Source organism: Narcine bancroftii, chromosome 7 (genome assembly GCF_036971445.1).
Source record: "Narcine bancroftii isolate sNarBan1 chromosome 7, sNarBan1.hap1, whole genome shotgun sequence".
In the NCBI taxonomy this organism is placed as follows: domain Eukaryota; kingdom Metazoa; phylum Chordata; class Chondrichthyes; order Torpediniformes; family Narcinidae; genus Narcine; species Narcine bancroftii.
Window position 1 is genome coordinate 8,055,578 of NC_091475.1, and position 15,203 is coordinate 8,070,780.

Here is a 15,203-nt window from a genome sequence, read left to right on the forward strand (position 1 = left end):
TTAAAAAAATATCAATATTCACTCAGGAAACAGGCAGAGTTGTGGGAAGTAAGGAAATCAAGTAGTGAGGTCATGGAACCTATACAGATTAAAGAGGACGAAGTGCTTGCTGTCTTAAAGCAAATAAGGGTGGATAAATCCTCAGGGCCTGAAAAGATATTCCCTCAGGCCTTGAGGGAGGCTAGTGCAGAAATATAAAAAATGTCCTTAGGCATGGTTAGGATTAAAAAAAAAAGCTCCAAAAGTAACCCTGGAAATTGTAGGCCACTGAGCCTATAATTATGTAAATTATTGGAAGGTGTTCTAAGTGATCGGATGTATAATTATTTGGATAGCCAGAGACTAATTAGGGATAGTCAACGTGGCTTTGTGCGTGGTAGATCATGCTTAACCAATCTGATAGTTTTTTAAGGAGGTTACCAAGGAAAAGCTGTGGATGTTGTCTACATGGTCTCACATGGGAGGTCAATCAGGAAGGTTCAGATGCTAGGTATTCATGGCAAAGTAGTGAACTGGATTTGACAGTGGGTGCATGGGAGAAGCCAGAGAGTAGTGGTGAATGATTGACTCTCAGAATGGAGGCCTTTGACTAGTGGTGCGCCTCAGGGATCAGTGCTGGGACCATTGTTGTTTGACATCTATATCAATGATCTGGATGATAATGTCGTAAATTGGATCAGCAAGTTTGGAGATGTTGTAGACAATGAAGGAGGTTTTCAAAACTTGCAGAGAGATCTGCACCAGCTGGAAAAATGGCAGATAGAATTTAATGCAGACAAGTGTGAGGTGCTGCATTTTGGAAGGACAAAACAATGAAGGTTGTATACGGTGAATGGTAGGGCACTGAGGAGTTTGGTAGAACAGAGGGACCTGGGAATACAGATGGATAATATCCTGAAAGTGGCTTCACAGGTGGATAGGATTGTAAATAGAGCTTTTGGCAAATTGGTCTTATCAAATATTGAGTACAGGAGTTGAGATATTATGGTAAAGTTGTACAAGACCTTTTGGAGGCCTCATTTGGAGTATTGTGTGCAGGTTTGGTCATCTAACTACGGGAAAGATATCAATAAGATAGAAAGAGTACCAAGAATATTTACTAGGATGTTGCCCGGACTTCAGGAACTGAATTATAGGGAAAGGTTAAACAGATTAGGACTTTATTCCCTGGGGTATAGAAGAATGAGGGGAGATTTGATAGAGGTGTTTAAAATTGAGGGGGATAGAATAAATGTAGATAGGCTTTTTGCACTGAGGTTAGGTGAGATACAAACCAGAGGACCTGGGTTAAAGGTGAAAAGTTTAGGAGTAACTTCTTCACAAAAAGTGTGGGAGTGTGGATCAGGCTGTCAACTGAAGTGGTGAATGTGGACTCAATTTTAACATTTAAGAAGAATTTGGACAGGTACAAGGATGGTATAGAGATGGAGGTCAATGGACTTGATGCAGGTCTCTGGGCCTAGGCAAAAAAAAATGTTTTAGTACAGACTAGAAGAGCCAAAGAAGCCTGTTTCTGTGCTGTAATGAAGGAGGACATCTCTGATCTAGCATGCAAGTCCTCGTGGGTGCAGATGCGACAGAGACTGAGGAATTGAAAAAATGGAATGGAATCCTTACAGGTACAAGGTATGAGGACAGATATGCATGTGTGTCTCAGCTCACTCCCATGGGATTATACATTGCCAGATGTTTCGGCCTTTCTCGCCCTTCTTACTCAATGGGCATTACCCCAAGTGCCATCACCCAGGTGATTAGAATTTAACAAAGGGCTAATCTGCAGAACGTCCTTGTTCTGTGTGTGAACACAGTGGTTCTCGACCATTTTTTCCCCACTCATACCATCTTTATTATACTGTATAATATATATTTTTATTTTAATTTGTATATAATATGGCATCCTTTTTATATAACAGATTAGAGTAGATATATTTATAAACATATTACAGCATTCAATGACTTGGATGGTTTAGACAAGTTTGAGAAATTAGGTGCTCTAACAATGTTCACTCTTGAGTATTTGGTCAACTGACAGGCATTTTAAAATGAACATGCAACAAAACCCATGTACAATTGTTTGAAAAATCTATTGATTAACCTTATGGATATCATCAACGGGGGGAAAAAAAACTCAGTTGAGATTTATTTTTATTGAAGCTCAGATTTCAAACCATAGAAAAACTAGAGAACATCTGTAATTGCTGAACAGATCCCAAATCCAGAAATAACATCCAAGTCATTTAAAAGAATGAAAGTAGTATTAACATGTCATTTCTCCAAAATGTTTTCACTTGAGATACTTTTAAATGCTTTGTTCCAAGAAGGGGAAAGATGTGTGTGAACGTATTTACAGGCATCTGGTTTAGTTTCCTGATGTAATAAAAGCTGATGTTAATAGTTGTTGAAAATGAGTAATGTAAGAAAGGTGCAAGGTCAGAAATTTGCAATTGATTCTATTTCAAGGAGATTTGATTGGATGAGCATTGCAGTGCATGTATTTCAGAAAGACGGTCAATTGAACTGTTTAGGAAAGAGTAGAGAAGTTCCACGTCCACCTGCCATTAGTCTTTAGAATTTGTTGACCAGTCATATGGAAGATAAGCAATTTTGACATTTCCTTGTCCCAGGAGGTCTTTCAGTGCTTTCTTCTTCGGTGAATCTTGTAGGTGCTCCAACACCCATTTTAGCAACTGTACAGGCAAACAAATGGTTCTCAATTATATAGTCTTTTACACTGAAGAATATTCAAAAACAGTGAAAATAAATGGAGTTTTTAAGAAAGTGATAAATCTCAGCTACTTCAATAGTATCCCTGGTCTTCTCAGTACATCCAACTACTTGGCCTCGGGTGGCACACATTTTAAAGGTGAATTATTACAGGGGAATGCCAGAAAGGGTGGTGGAAGCTCTCATGTTTTAAGTGGCAGCTACATGATTAAGGACCAGGAGTTGAGAAGTGGGATTCAGTCTGTCTGCCTAGCAATGAGGTGAGTTCTGCTCAGTGTTAATGTTCATAAGAATACTGGGACATGGGAGTAAATGGCCTACTGCTGTGCATTCAACAAAATCATGGCTGATTCTTTACCTGCACTATCCATACTGCTTGATTATCTTAATATCCAGAAAGGTGTCTGTTTTAAATGAACTTAATGATCAAGACAGATGACCTGCGCGGGAGAGATAATCCGACAAACCATTGTTCGCAGCATCTGGATAGGCCAAAAGTCCACCATAATTAACATGAAGAAATTCTCAGCAGCTCCGGCAGAGCTGATTTGAGAATGACAGGGTGTCAACAGCAGCTAATTTGCAATCGAAAGACACTTTGAAAGGGACTTGAAGGGAGAAGTCCAACAGAAAACTTCTGGCCTGAAGAGCAACTTGCTGGTAAGTTTGACATCCACAGATTCTACACCACAGCCTAAGCCATCCATGGCCCTAACATCCCAGCACACTAATTAAAACTTGAAGACAGCAACTACTGGAAGAAACACTGCATTCTATAGCTACCCCTATTCAGTCTTATCAAAGCAGACTATGTACTAGCTAAAAATGGCTGGGAGCTGACTTTCTAAAATTTGGCAAAGAGCAACTTGGGTTACAATTCACAAACTCATCATTCGCTGTCTGGGTCAGTGTAATTAGGACAACCTTCCTGAAGGGGAAATTAGTCCAAATGAGGTCAGTAGAGAGGCCATGCTCAATTGCATTTTTCCAGTCAATGAAAAGCTTCAACCTTAAATCAGTGTAGATTTGGTCCATCTAGAACATAAAAAGATGAGAGCTAGATGTGTCCAAGTCATTGGGTATGTTTGAGGGAGAGATTGATAGGCTCTTGATTAGCCAGGACATCAAAGGTTATGGGGAGAAAGTCGAGCAGTGGAAAAATGGGCTGAAGATCTTATGGTCTTAACTCCAAGAAATGCACAGAATAGCATGAACCACATACAGAGCCTTTTATCTTAACAAAACTATGGCTCCATTGATAGAAATCCTGCAGAGTATCCAATACCCTTGATCGTAAAGCCCTGCAAAGGTACTGGACACAGCCCAAACCCTCCCACCGTCGAGAACATCTACAGGGAACACTGCTGTTCAGAGACCGACTCCAAGTCATGATCAACGTGTTTACTGAATGGGACTTGCATTTAACATCTGATAAATATTGTTCCTGCACAACAATGAGGGGCCTGGAAAGGGGTAAATGGGAAGTAGTTTTGTCTCCGAAGAGAGGTCAGAAACAAATAAGCTAAGGAAACTATGAGAATAATCTCTTATTTGCCTCTAGCACTACAAGAATGATGGGTGTCAAATGGATGGTGGAAAATCACATCATATTTAGGATGTAGTTGAGTAAGAGGTTGAAGTGCAATAACCCAAGGACCAGAAAGTGGGTTTGGCTCGAGAGATTTTTTGGCTGGAATCTGCACACTGGGCTGAATAGCTTTCTCCACTGATGTAAATTTCTAGAATCCATTTGATTTGAAATAGTGTTTTTATTTACAAAAATTATTTTCACTGTTAGGCCAGAACTGAAAGCTTCAGATTATATTCTTACCTTTTCATCTGTTCCACCAAAATCAATTTTGTACCATTTGAAAATCTGACTCAGACGAACTTCCTTTTTGGACACATCAACTTGACAGCTATCGAAGCCATCAAGAAAAGCTTCCGTGGAAATCTTTAACTGCTCATCAATGTCCTGCAGTTGGAATAACAAAATGCATGGATATGCCAAACACCACATTTTCTGCCATAATTTGATACATTTATTTGTGCACTGCTGCGTGGCTTTGTTTCAGGAACAGAGTGAGGTGCAGGGCTCCAGAAACCTCGGGTAATGTGGCTAGTACTTCATTAGTTATCAATAACCCACCAGAAGCTGCTTAAATGTGGTTGGGGAGAAAAGCCAGCCAAACTCTATCCTCAATATGGGGATCTTTACAGGTTTTCTCCTCTGACAGGGGTGTAATGGCTAATTGGCATTATAACCTGAGAGAAAACGAGGATGAAATCTTTTTTTTTAAAAACACACACACACTTGGTGGGGGGAGTCATTTTCTAATTCTGCTTTGAGTTCGCCTAGCTCATTCAAGATGGAGCAGGTTCGGCCACTTATTACCCATCATGGCCAACATAATTTGCCTTGTAGCTTTCCAGCAGCTCAAGGTTTAAAACGTTAAGTGAAATTCTGTAGTTAAGTCAGGAGGAAACCGTGGAACACGGCCCAGTCCTCATTGAGGGTTTAGTAGTGGAAAGGGTCAAGAACTTCAAATTCCTGGGGGGGAGGGGTCAACATCTCTGAGGATTTGTCCTGGAGCCTCCATGTTGATGCAATCACCAAGAAGGCTCACCAGCGGCTATACTTCGTGAGGTGTCTGAGGAGATTCGGTATGTCACTGAAGTTTCTTGTAAACCTCTATAGGTGTACTTGGAGATTATAGTGGTTGGTTTTATCACTGTCTGATATGGAAGTGCCAACTCCCAGGACAAGAATAAACTCCAGAGGGTTGTTAACTCAGCCTAAGACATCACAGGCACCAGACTTCAACAAGAACATCTACATGAGGCAGGGCCTTAAAAAAAAGCATCCTCTATCCTCAAAGACCCCACCACCCAGGCTAAACCCTCTTCACTCTGCTACCGTCGGGTAAAAGGTACAGGAGCCTAAAGACGAGCACTCAGTGGCACAAGGACAGCTTCTTCCCTGCTGCCATCAGATTCCTGAATAATCAATGATCCATAGACACTGCCTTACTTTTCATGGACTATTATTTTTTATGTCATAAGATGGATATAATATGCACGGGTGCACTATAACGCTGACACAAAACACCGAACTTTATGACTGTAAATTCTGAAGTCCAGTACAAACCAGATTTGCAAAACTCACCCTAAGATTAAGCATTGACAGCTGACATTTCAAATCAGCCATTTACAACAGGAATTAGAACAAACCTTGGCAGAGTAAGTCTTGATGGGAGGACAGCTTAGGACCCCACAGTTTAAAGCAAAATGAATGCATGGCTCCACTTTCTCCAATGCAGCCTGAAAAATTAAAGCTCAAGTCAAATTCATTTGAAATAATAAGAGTGAATGAACTTTTTGAACAGGTAAGAAAATGTACTGAAGGCAGTGTGATTGATCAACTTCAGTAATGTCTTTGAGATGGCCTCACCTAGTCCAAAAGGTGGGATCCGGGGCATGGTGCCCAACTAGTACAGAAATTGGCTTTCTAATAGGAAGCAGAGAGATCGATGGCGGAAGATTGCTTCTGCGATTGGAACCCTGAGGTGCACCGTGATCAGTGCTGACATCTTTACTATTTTATATCCAAATCATTATGGTAGATAACATAAAAGGTGCAAAAGTGTTACAATAATTGTAGCCCGCAGAATGATATTGGCAAGTTTGTAAGATGGGGAGAACGATATCAGGGGAATGCATTTTGGGTTGGATGATTACAATTAGCGGTAGGGTGTTGGGGCTTATGGAAAAACCACAGGACCTCGATGTATCCCTGAAGGCGACAGCTGGAGATGTTAAGGAATATGGAGTACTTTGTCAGCTAAGTCACAGAATGCAAAATGTTTTGGCCAAAGCAGGACACTGTACAATTCTCTTCCCCACATTACAAGAAGGGCATTGGAGAGTATGCAGAGGAGATTGTCTGGGATAAGGAGACTACATAGGCTGTGATGGAGGGTAGAATGAAGTTCAGTAAAATCCCCCTTATCCGGAATTCAAGCAACCTGCAAAAAAAATTGCAGAAAATTAATAGGTAAAAAAAATAGGAAAGTTTAAAACTGGCATGCCCCAGTGGTCACCAATCCATGCAACACACTATTTCCAAAAGGATATCAGAGGTTTTACTGCGTACCAAATTGAGGAGCGCCAGCAGGGTTGATAAATACCTGCTTGGATGAAAAAAAATCATGAATACAATGGGGTTAGATTATTACGTGATGGTGGGCATACGGGCTTGTTTCAGTGCAAAACACTCTTGACAGGAAACCCATGGCTTGTGGATCGAACAGATCAACATCACAAAGAAACCCCTTGATCCTGCTACTGATTCCCTCCGTAAAGACAAGAGGATGTTTTTTGAGCAACAATATATTTTTAAAAGTTTACGGGAACCCCTGCCTCATACAAGAGGAATACTTGGTATCGTGCACTTCAACATACAAGACCTAAGGCATTGTAATTCCGAGTTTGTTGCTGAAAGAGAGGGAGTGAGGGACTTGGGAGAGCTGTAAGGTTTGGGAACCAGCTGGAGGTGAGTGCAGTTTAGAAGGGAGCAGAGGGCAAGTTAAGAGTTAAACAGAATGGTGTTTGATGGGAGGAGAAATAAATGCAAGGAACATTGACAAATAAAAAGAGTGGTAGCTCAAGTGGAGCAGTCAGTGTGTGAGTGGTCCGGTGTAGGAGTGGGACTTTGAGGCTTTGGCGAGCAGAAGCTTGAATCCAGTGAGGCAAGGCCAGATAAAATATTTGTATTTAAATTAATGGAGACAGCTAGGGAGGTGGTATGTTTTGATTGCAGGATGTGGGAAATTTGGGACAGCACAATTATCCCTGATGTCTGCACCTGCAAGTGGTGCATCCAGCTGCAGCTCCTGGGAGACTGAGTTAAACTAGAGCTGGATGAACCCTGGATCATTCGGGAGGCAAAGGTAGTGATAGAGAGGAGCTTCAGGGAGACTGTCACCCCCAAAAGTCAGGAGGCAGGTAACTGGGTGACTGTTAGGAGAAGGAAGCTGTTCCCCTCCACAATAAGTACACTGTTCTCGATACAGTTGAGGGGTGGGGGGGGAGAACAATTTACCAGGGACAAGTTGTGGTGGTCACGTTTCTGGCACAGAGGCTGGCCCTTGGGCTCAGAAGGGAGGAGAGCTATGGTGATTGGGGACTCGTTGGTTGCACGAGTGGATAGGAGGTTCAGTGAATGAAATCGAGGCTCCAGGATGGTATGTTGCCTCCCAGGTACCAGGGTCAGGGACGTCTGATCAAGTTCACAGCATACTAGAGGATGAGGGTGAGCAGCCAGATGTCGTGGTCCACGTGGAGACCAATGACATAGATAGGAGTAGGGATGAGGTCCTGAAGATGGGAATATAAGCAGTTAGGTAAGAAGTTAAAAAGCAGACCTCAAGGGTGGTCATCTCAGGATTGCTGCCTGTGCCACATGCCAGAGAGAGTAAGAACAGGAAGTTGTGGCAGATGAATGCGTGGGTGAAGAGTTGGTGCACGTGGCAGGGGTTCAGATTTGTGGATCATTGGGATCTCTTCTGGGGAAAGTCTGACTTGTACAAAAAAGACGGGCTGCACCTGAACTGGACCAATATCCTGGCGGGCAGGTTGGCTAGAGCTGTTGGGGAGGGTTTAAACTAGCTTGACAGAGGGGTGAGAACCAGAATGTGAGTGCAGAGAATAGGGCCGAAGGTCAAAAGCATGATGCTATGTGTTCTGAGTTGGTGAGGAAGGACAGGCAGGGAGCAAAACATAAAGGGAGCCAGTTAGAAGGTTTGGAATGTGTCTACTTCAACACTTGGAGTATTTCGAATAGAAGGGGATGAACTTAGAGCATGGATCAGTACGTGGAACGATGACCATTACAGAGACTTGGCTGGAGGAAGGCAGGATTGGCTGATGCAGGTAATGGAGTTTAGGTGTTTTAAAAGCAGACAAAACTGGGAAAGTGCTTAATTGGGGAAGGGCTAATTATGAAGAGATGAGACAGGAACTAGTGAGAATAAATTGGAAATGGATGTTCAAGGGTGAAAGCACAGAAGACATTTGGAGGAAGTTTAGAGACCACTTGTTCTGGGTTCAGGACAGGTTTGTTCCACTGGGACAAGGAAAAGATGAGGAAACTGGTCAAGAGGGAAAAGAGCTCATGAGAAAGGAGACTGAGTACAGTGTTAATGGTTGGTTACAGTGTGAATGAACAGAAGGGCCTTGTGGTCCAAATCCATACATCCCTAAAGGTCCTATGGGACACGAGACTTCATTAACAGGGGGATTGAGTTCAAGTGTAAAAAGGTCATGTGGCAACTCTACAAATCTCAGTTAGAGTATTGTGTTCAGTTCTGGTCACCTCATTACAGGAAGGATGTGAAAGCCACGGAGAGGCTGTAGAGGAAATTTACCAGGCACCCGCAACTCTCTGGGCTTTTTTTTAAAAAAAACTTACCCCGATGTCTCCCCTAAACTACCCTCCCTTCACTTTCTACCCATATTAATTGCCAGCACAGGTGATCTGCTGCCTTAAACTAGGAGTCTATAACTTTTCATCTACCAAATGCTATTTGGATAATGACACCAAGGAAGAAGGTCAGGTTTGAACTGCCAGCTGCAGTCTACCTGATTAAGTATCACGGTGGAGGGGGGTAAAACGACGACACACACTCACAAGTCTGCAAACGCTGTGATTATAGTAAAAACACACTGAAATGGCGGAGGAACTTAGCCAGTCTTTCAGCACCCAGAGGAGACAGAGATGTATTTCAGACCACATCCCTTCTTGTCTCCTCTGGATGCTGAGACACCAGCTGAGTTCCTCTAGCATTTTGGTGTAATTACGTTTCACAAGCCCAGTGCACGTTTTCTTGTACTATATAATTTAGCTCAAGGAACAGCAAATTTACCCAGTGAAGAGTAACTTTACAGAAGTTAAGTTTTTGGGATGGCACTGTTAGCGTAGCAGTTAGTATAATGCTGCTACTGCTCCAGTGATTGGGATCGGGGTTCAAATCCCACACCGTCTGTACGTTCTCTCTGTGGGTTTCCTCCCGAGGCTCCGGTTTCCTCCCACAGTTTGAAACATACTGGGGTTTGTAGGTCAGTTGGTTGTAATTGGGCAGCATGGGGTCATGGGCCGAAACGGCCTGCTGCCAATGCAGCATGTCTAAAATTTATATAAAATCCATTAACAAGGATCTGTTTGATGGGAAGTGCCCTGAGAATCATTTACTCGCACACACGCTGAACTCACCTTAAGACGTGGATCACTCTTTGAGAAAGGTTTTGTCAATTGAGCAATGCCCTTTTGGTTCCCACGCAGTACACCATTTTCAATATCTTGCAGAGTAAATACTTCTCCGCCAATCACATAACTTGCAGAATTAAAAAACTAAAAAAGCACAGAAACGGTTTTCAAAAGAGGTTTCTATTAACACACACGCACACAAAATAAAAATCTTATTTCTTGGCATCCCTATATGTAATGACTGCCAGTATTTACCAGTATTTCCATGGAGTGGTCAAGCAACAATTATAATACATAATGAAAAGCTTGACACTTTTCCCACCCGATCTTCTGCAATTATAAGTAATAGGTTTCTCATGAATAGTCAAGAATCCTTTGTACTTTGCCCAGAAATCTTGATATTGCGTGACCTGGCTGAGGTCAAGAGCTGAGCATCTGTTTGAAGCCTTTTACCTCCAAGGCCGAGATTCAAATTCCGGCCAGACGCATTCCAAATAAACACCGACTGGCACCTCAGTTGTACTAAACAGCATTAATTTGTCACCATTTGGAGGGATTGCTATTCGTGGAAGAGAGCAGCTGGATATTTATTCCGTGGGCTCTACAGACAGGTAGAGCTTCATGTTGCAGCTCCGACTTGTCCTGAGATCAGTAAAACATTCTTTTCAGCCTTACCACCACAACAAACTGGCGCAGATGGGCTATCGGTGACATCATATCAAGCTTCAAAGCAGGATTCCTCTAGTTTGTGTGTTAGGGAATGGTGATATAGAGTGGATATATTAGTGAATTTAGTTATTCAGATTTATGCTTTAGGTGTGGTCAGGAAATAGATACCCTTTTTTTCCCCCCATTCGACTTGGACTTGTTTTAAGGTTAAAAATATTTGGTTACAAATTAAATCGTTTTTTAGAGCAAGTATTAAAAGTGAATTTACCATTTGATCCATTGTTATTTTTATCAGGGGATACCAAGTCGTTTGCCTTAGGATTGAGACTGAATTTTACGTTTGGCTTTGGCTGTTTCTAAAAAATGGAAATCTGATTTGGTTTTAAGTATGAAAAGGTGGCATAATGAAATGAAAGCTTGTATTCCTTTAGAAAAGATAACATAATTTGAGAGATAAATTTTTTTTGTAGAAGTGTGGAGCCCATATTTAAAAATTATTGGTATCAAAATTTGACCTCTCGGTTGCTTCGGTGGAAATCTCTGCTTCCGCAGCTGAAAAGTTGATTATGACTTTTTATTGAAGATCTCCTTTCTTTGTAGGAGGGTGTTAGTGGGGTGGTTGAGGGAGGTGGCGAGGGAGGGGGGGGGGGGTTTATTCAATCATGTGATGTTTGTATCAATACTATAATCAATGTTATACCCATATAACCATTTACGGAGCGGAAACAGGCCATGTTGGCCTTTTGAGTCCGCACCGGTTCACTGATTTTGTGTAATTTAAAATTCTAAAAATATTTAAAAAAGCAATCTATTAGCTTTAGGAAATGAAATTATTGTAAAGAGTGGATAGTTTTGCCTAAAGAACCAATGACAGAAAGGAAGGATAAAAAGATTGCTGGTGGAACTCAGTGAGGGGAAAGGAACTGTTGATGTTTAGGTGAATAATTCCTTTTCTCTCCATTGAGGCTGGTCAACCTGCTGAGCTCTTTCCAGCAGATTGCTCCAGATTCTAGCATCTGCCGTCGTGTGCGAACTGAAACTATAGCATTGCAAGGAAATAGATGTAATTAAAAATAAAATACTGAAAATACTCAGCCAATCTGTGGTCATGTTGCCTGGTGTGGAGAGGGAAACGCATTGTGAACTGAGATGCCGTACCATAATGAAAATGGGCAAAGTAAGTTGATGTTTCGTATGGTAGGTGTGGTTGGATTCCGAGAAATGAGAAATAAAATGTACGAAAGCTAAATGGTTGTTTGCCAGAAACGTGAAGGCAGCTGTATGTTTGTAAATTTACAGAGAGAAAAAAAAATCACAATATGTTGAATTCTACAAATGACTGGCATGCATTCTGGCTAAATGACACAGAAATTAAAAAGATTAAAATCTTCAAATAATATTAGAAAAGTTATGTTTCCCCTCATCAGCCCAAAGAGTCGCATTTTCAGAAACTTTAGAATAAAAAAGCAAATGCAGTTTATTAACTCGTTCAAAAAAGAGAAGGAGCTACAGAAATACCTGGTTCAGACAGGGCTTAAAAGCCGTAAGGTCCATTATAAATTGAAATAATTAAAGTCTTCTGGGGCACAATAGGTCACGTACAAGCCTGAAGATCAGCTAATAGGTTAATTTATTCTTAGGTAAAAAATGTAAATTTGCCGTTTCTTTATTAATATGGGAGTGCACACATCCAGTTTTATTTGTGATAGTTGCATGCTTGATGCAGGACATACCAAATGGTCTTATAATGGTAAAAAAAAACTTTCTTGCTGTATTGTTCATCAAGACTGTTGCAACACAATCTCTGGAATGATACACCTGAGCAACATCATTTGGCTCAACTCTCCAACGCTGATCAGTTGTGAGTGCACTTTGCACCGATTGTATATGGAAAGAATGTTATTCCCAAGGGAAAAAAAAATTAGAGATCTTACTTTATATCTCTGCCACATGTTCTTTGGTGGCTTGTATGTGATATTTCCATGAATCACTAATGCATTGTACACGTTGATGAAGAAAGCCAATTTCTCGTTTCTGCTGAGATCATCAAACTTCAACCGCTGGAGCTGTACTGCAAGTTGGCAATACTCCTCAAACGTTGGACTGCCAGCCATAGATTTGTAATCCACAAACTACAAGTGAAAGAGGTGGATCAGAGTTCCTTCAGAAACTTGATCATATCTAGGATGCCATAGGCCACCGGTGCTCAACCTTTTTATTTCCACTCACACACCACCTTCAGTAATCACCCAATAACACCAAATTTCATAACTTATTCATGAAAATAAATTCTGATTCTGAAATGTTACTGTAGCAAGACATCATGATCCTAACTCCTCCCAAGATTTAAAGACGCTTACATTATTTATCAGTGATTTTTTTTTTCGATATTGCAGTTTACTTACTTTTCTTTCTTTGTTTACATTTGGCATCAGTGCTCTGTGGTTAGTCAGGGATTACTTAAGGTGGCAAGTGAATGCAAAACGGCTGAGAACCGCTGCCTTAAAGCGATTAATAAGATTATGAGAACCACAATGAAACATGAGCAAAGTTTGATGCGCATTATTCAGACTGAGCTTGACAACTTAAATGCAAATTGCATAACATACAGTGGATGGCAGATGCAGGGATTTTTCCTGGAAATAAACAGTGACCTTCCTTACCTTGCCATCGGGTGTAATGTGTTCTGAGAACAGCTTCAGAATCAAATCCCTCATTGCTTCAGAATGTCTGGATGCTAAAGAAATGACATTAAAAACATAGAAAATTATCAATCCATGTTGACAGGGGTGGGACACATGAATTTTCACCTTGGGTTGATGCCCTTTGCTACAGTAAATCACCATGATTCTGCATTCATCCTGTTTTATAATGTTAGTAACTGATAAAATGTTAACTTATTTTTGGATTTAAAACAAAATGAATTGTGGATGTATGTAAATTAACCAATTGCAGTTAATTAAGATGCCACATAAAAGTCTATTGCATAAAGTAAGGGCTTGTAAAATTGAGGTTAAGGTGAAACAGTGGTTCTCAACCTTTTTCTTTCCCCTCACATGCCACTAAGTATTCCCTATGCTCTGCGATTAGTGAGGGATTGCTTAAGGTGGTATGTGGGTGGAAAGAAAAAGGATGAAAAACCACTAATCGTACCTAATTGACTTGTTTATGTGCACGGTTTCAAAATATTTCAGTAACAGTTGGATCGAGAGCGATGATTCTCAACCTTTCCTTCCCACTCACATCCACCTTACTAATCACAGAGCACCGATGGCAATAGGGACTACTTAAAGTGGGATGTGAGTGGAAATAAAAAGGTTGGGAAGTCCTGCATTAGTGTGAATAGTGATAAGCAGGAAAAAAGTCAGAAAGCAAGGATAAATGGATCGTTTTCAGGATGACAAAATAACTGGTGGGGCATTACAGTTGTCAGGGTTCGAGGGGCAATGCAACTTAGATGCAGAGAAATGAAACAATTGGCGTGTGGATGTTGAGTAAAAGGCAAAATTAATCGTGTCTGTAAGAAGAGGAGGGAGTTGGTGGTGGCAGTGAGATGAAGTTCACAAGGAACTCCAAAGAGATTGTTTCTCATTCCAAACAGGAGTTGGTGCAGTCAACAAATGGTTGTAGCAGTAACAAACAAGTGCAAAGTTAAATTTTCTCCTAAACTGCCCTAATGATGAGTGACGAGCCCTGGCAAGAATTAATATTATACAACACACATCCCATACCCACACATCCAGTAAAAGGAAAAGTTATCACAGGTTAACTTTGATCAAGTTTATTTAAACCAAGATACAGAGTCCAAGTGAAGAAGTTGTGGCACTATCCAACCTTACTGCAGAAAGAGTGCACCTCTGGAGAGGGCAGCAGCGGGCAATGTCACTGTGACACATAGTAGAAGATGCAGCAATGCAGGAAGTTAGATATAAACTAATATTTACAGTAGAAGCAAAAGTGAAGTGGATAGGGATATGCCTCATTAGCTGGGGTGTAAAACATAAGAGCAGGGAAGTTATCACACATCTATACAAAAGATTAAAAGATCTCATTGTTGTAAGTAAATATGGCTCGCCTCACACTGATCTTCACACCGAGAAGGAAAGAAAATTTGTCACGAGGCCATTAAGCCCATCAAGTCTATGCTGGTTGTTAGATCCTCTCCACTCCTGACATTTGCACTGTGACCCTGCAGATTAGTGATCTTAAAAGTAATTATTCACCATTATTTCTCTGGCCACCTTTCCAGTCCATATGCTTTTCAACCATCTCATGGACCTGTCCTGCTACCTACAAGTAAACCAGGCATGTGAATGAGGTTTAAAAAAAAAGAAAAAGAGCTGAGTGCTTGCGAGAGGGGTCAAGGGGGTGCAGTGACCAGGCAGTTCCTGCTTAATCTTTGCTCAAACCAGAGTGTCTGGTTCCCCTGACCCCAAGCAGCACTTAACCATATAACCATTTACGGAGCAGAAACAGGCCATGTTGGCCTTTCGAGTCCGCACTGGTTCACTGATTTTGTGCGCCCTCTTCAGGCAATGGTCCCGAT

The 15,203-nt window shown here is 41.3% G+C and overlaps 1 protein-coding gene across 1 annotated transcript in view; it reads right to left on the reverse strand.

Moving 5' to 3' along the window:
• Positions 1 to 2,128: 2,128 nt before the first annotated feature.
• LOC138738473 (uncharacterized) overlaps positions 2,129 to 15,203 on the reverse strand; it is a 43,921-nt gene continuing 30,846 nt past the window's right edge. Inside the window, exons 6-11 of the mRNA XM_069888740.1 lie at positions 13,321 to 13,394; positions 12,592 to 12,789; positions 9,995 to 10,132; positions 5,956 to 6,045; positions 4,556 to 4,699; positions 2,129 to 2,687 (exon numbers count right to left, since the gene is read on the reverse strand). Coding sequence (XP_069744841.1) covers positions 2,559 to 2,687; positions 4,556 to 4,699; positions 5,956 to 6,045; positions 9,995 to 10,132; positions 12,592 to 12,789; positions 13,321 to 13,394 — 773 coding nt within the window. The 3' untranslated portion in view covers positions 2,129 to 2,558. The remainder of the gene's footprint in view (positions 2,688 to 4,555; positions 4,700 to 5,955; positions 6,046 to 9,994; positions 10,133 to 12,591; positions 12,790 to 13,320; positions 13,395 to 15,203) is intronic.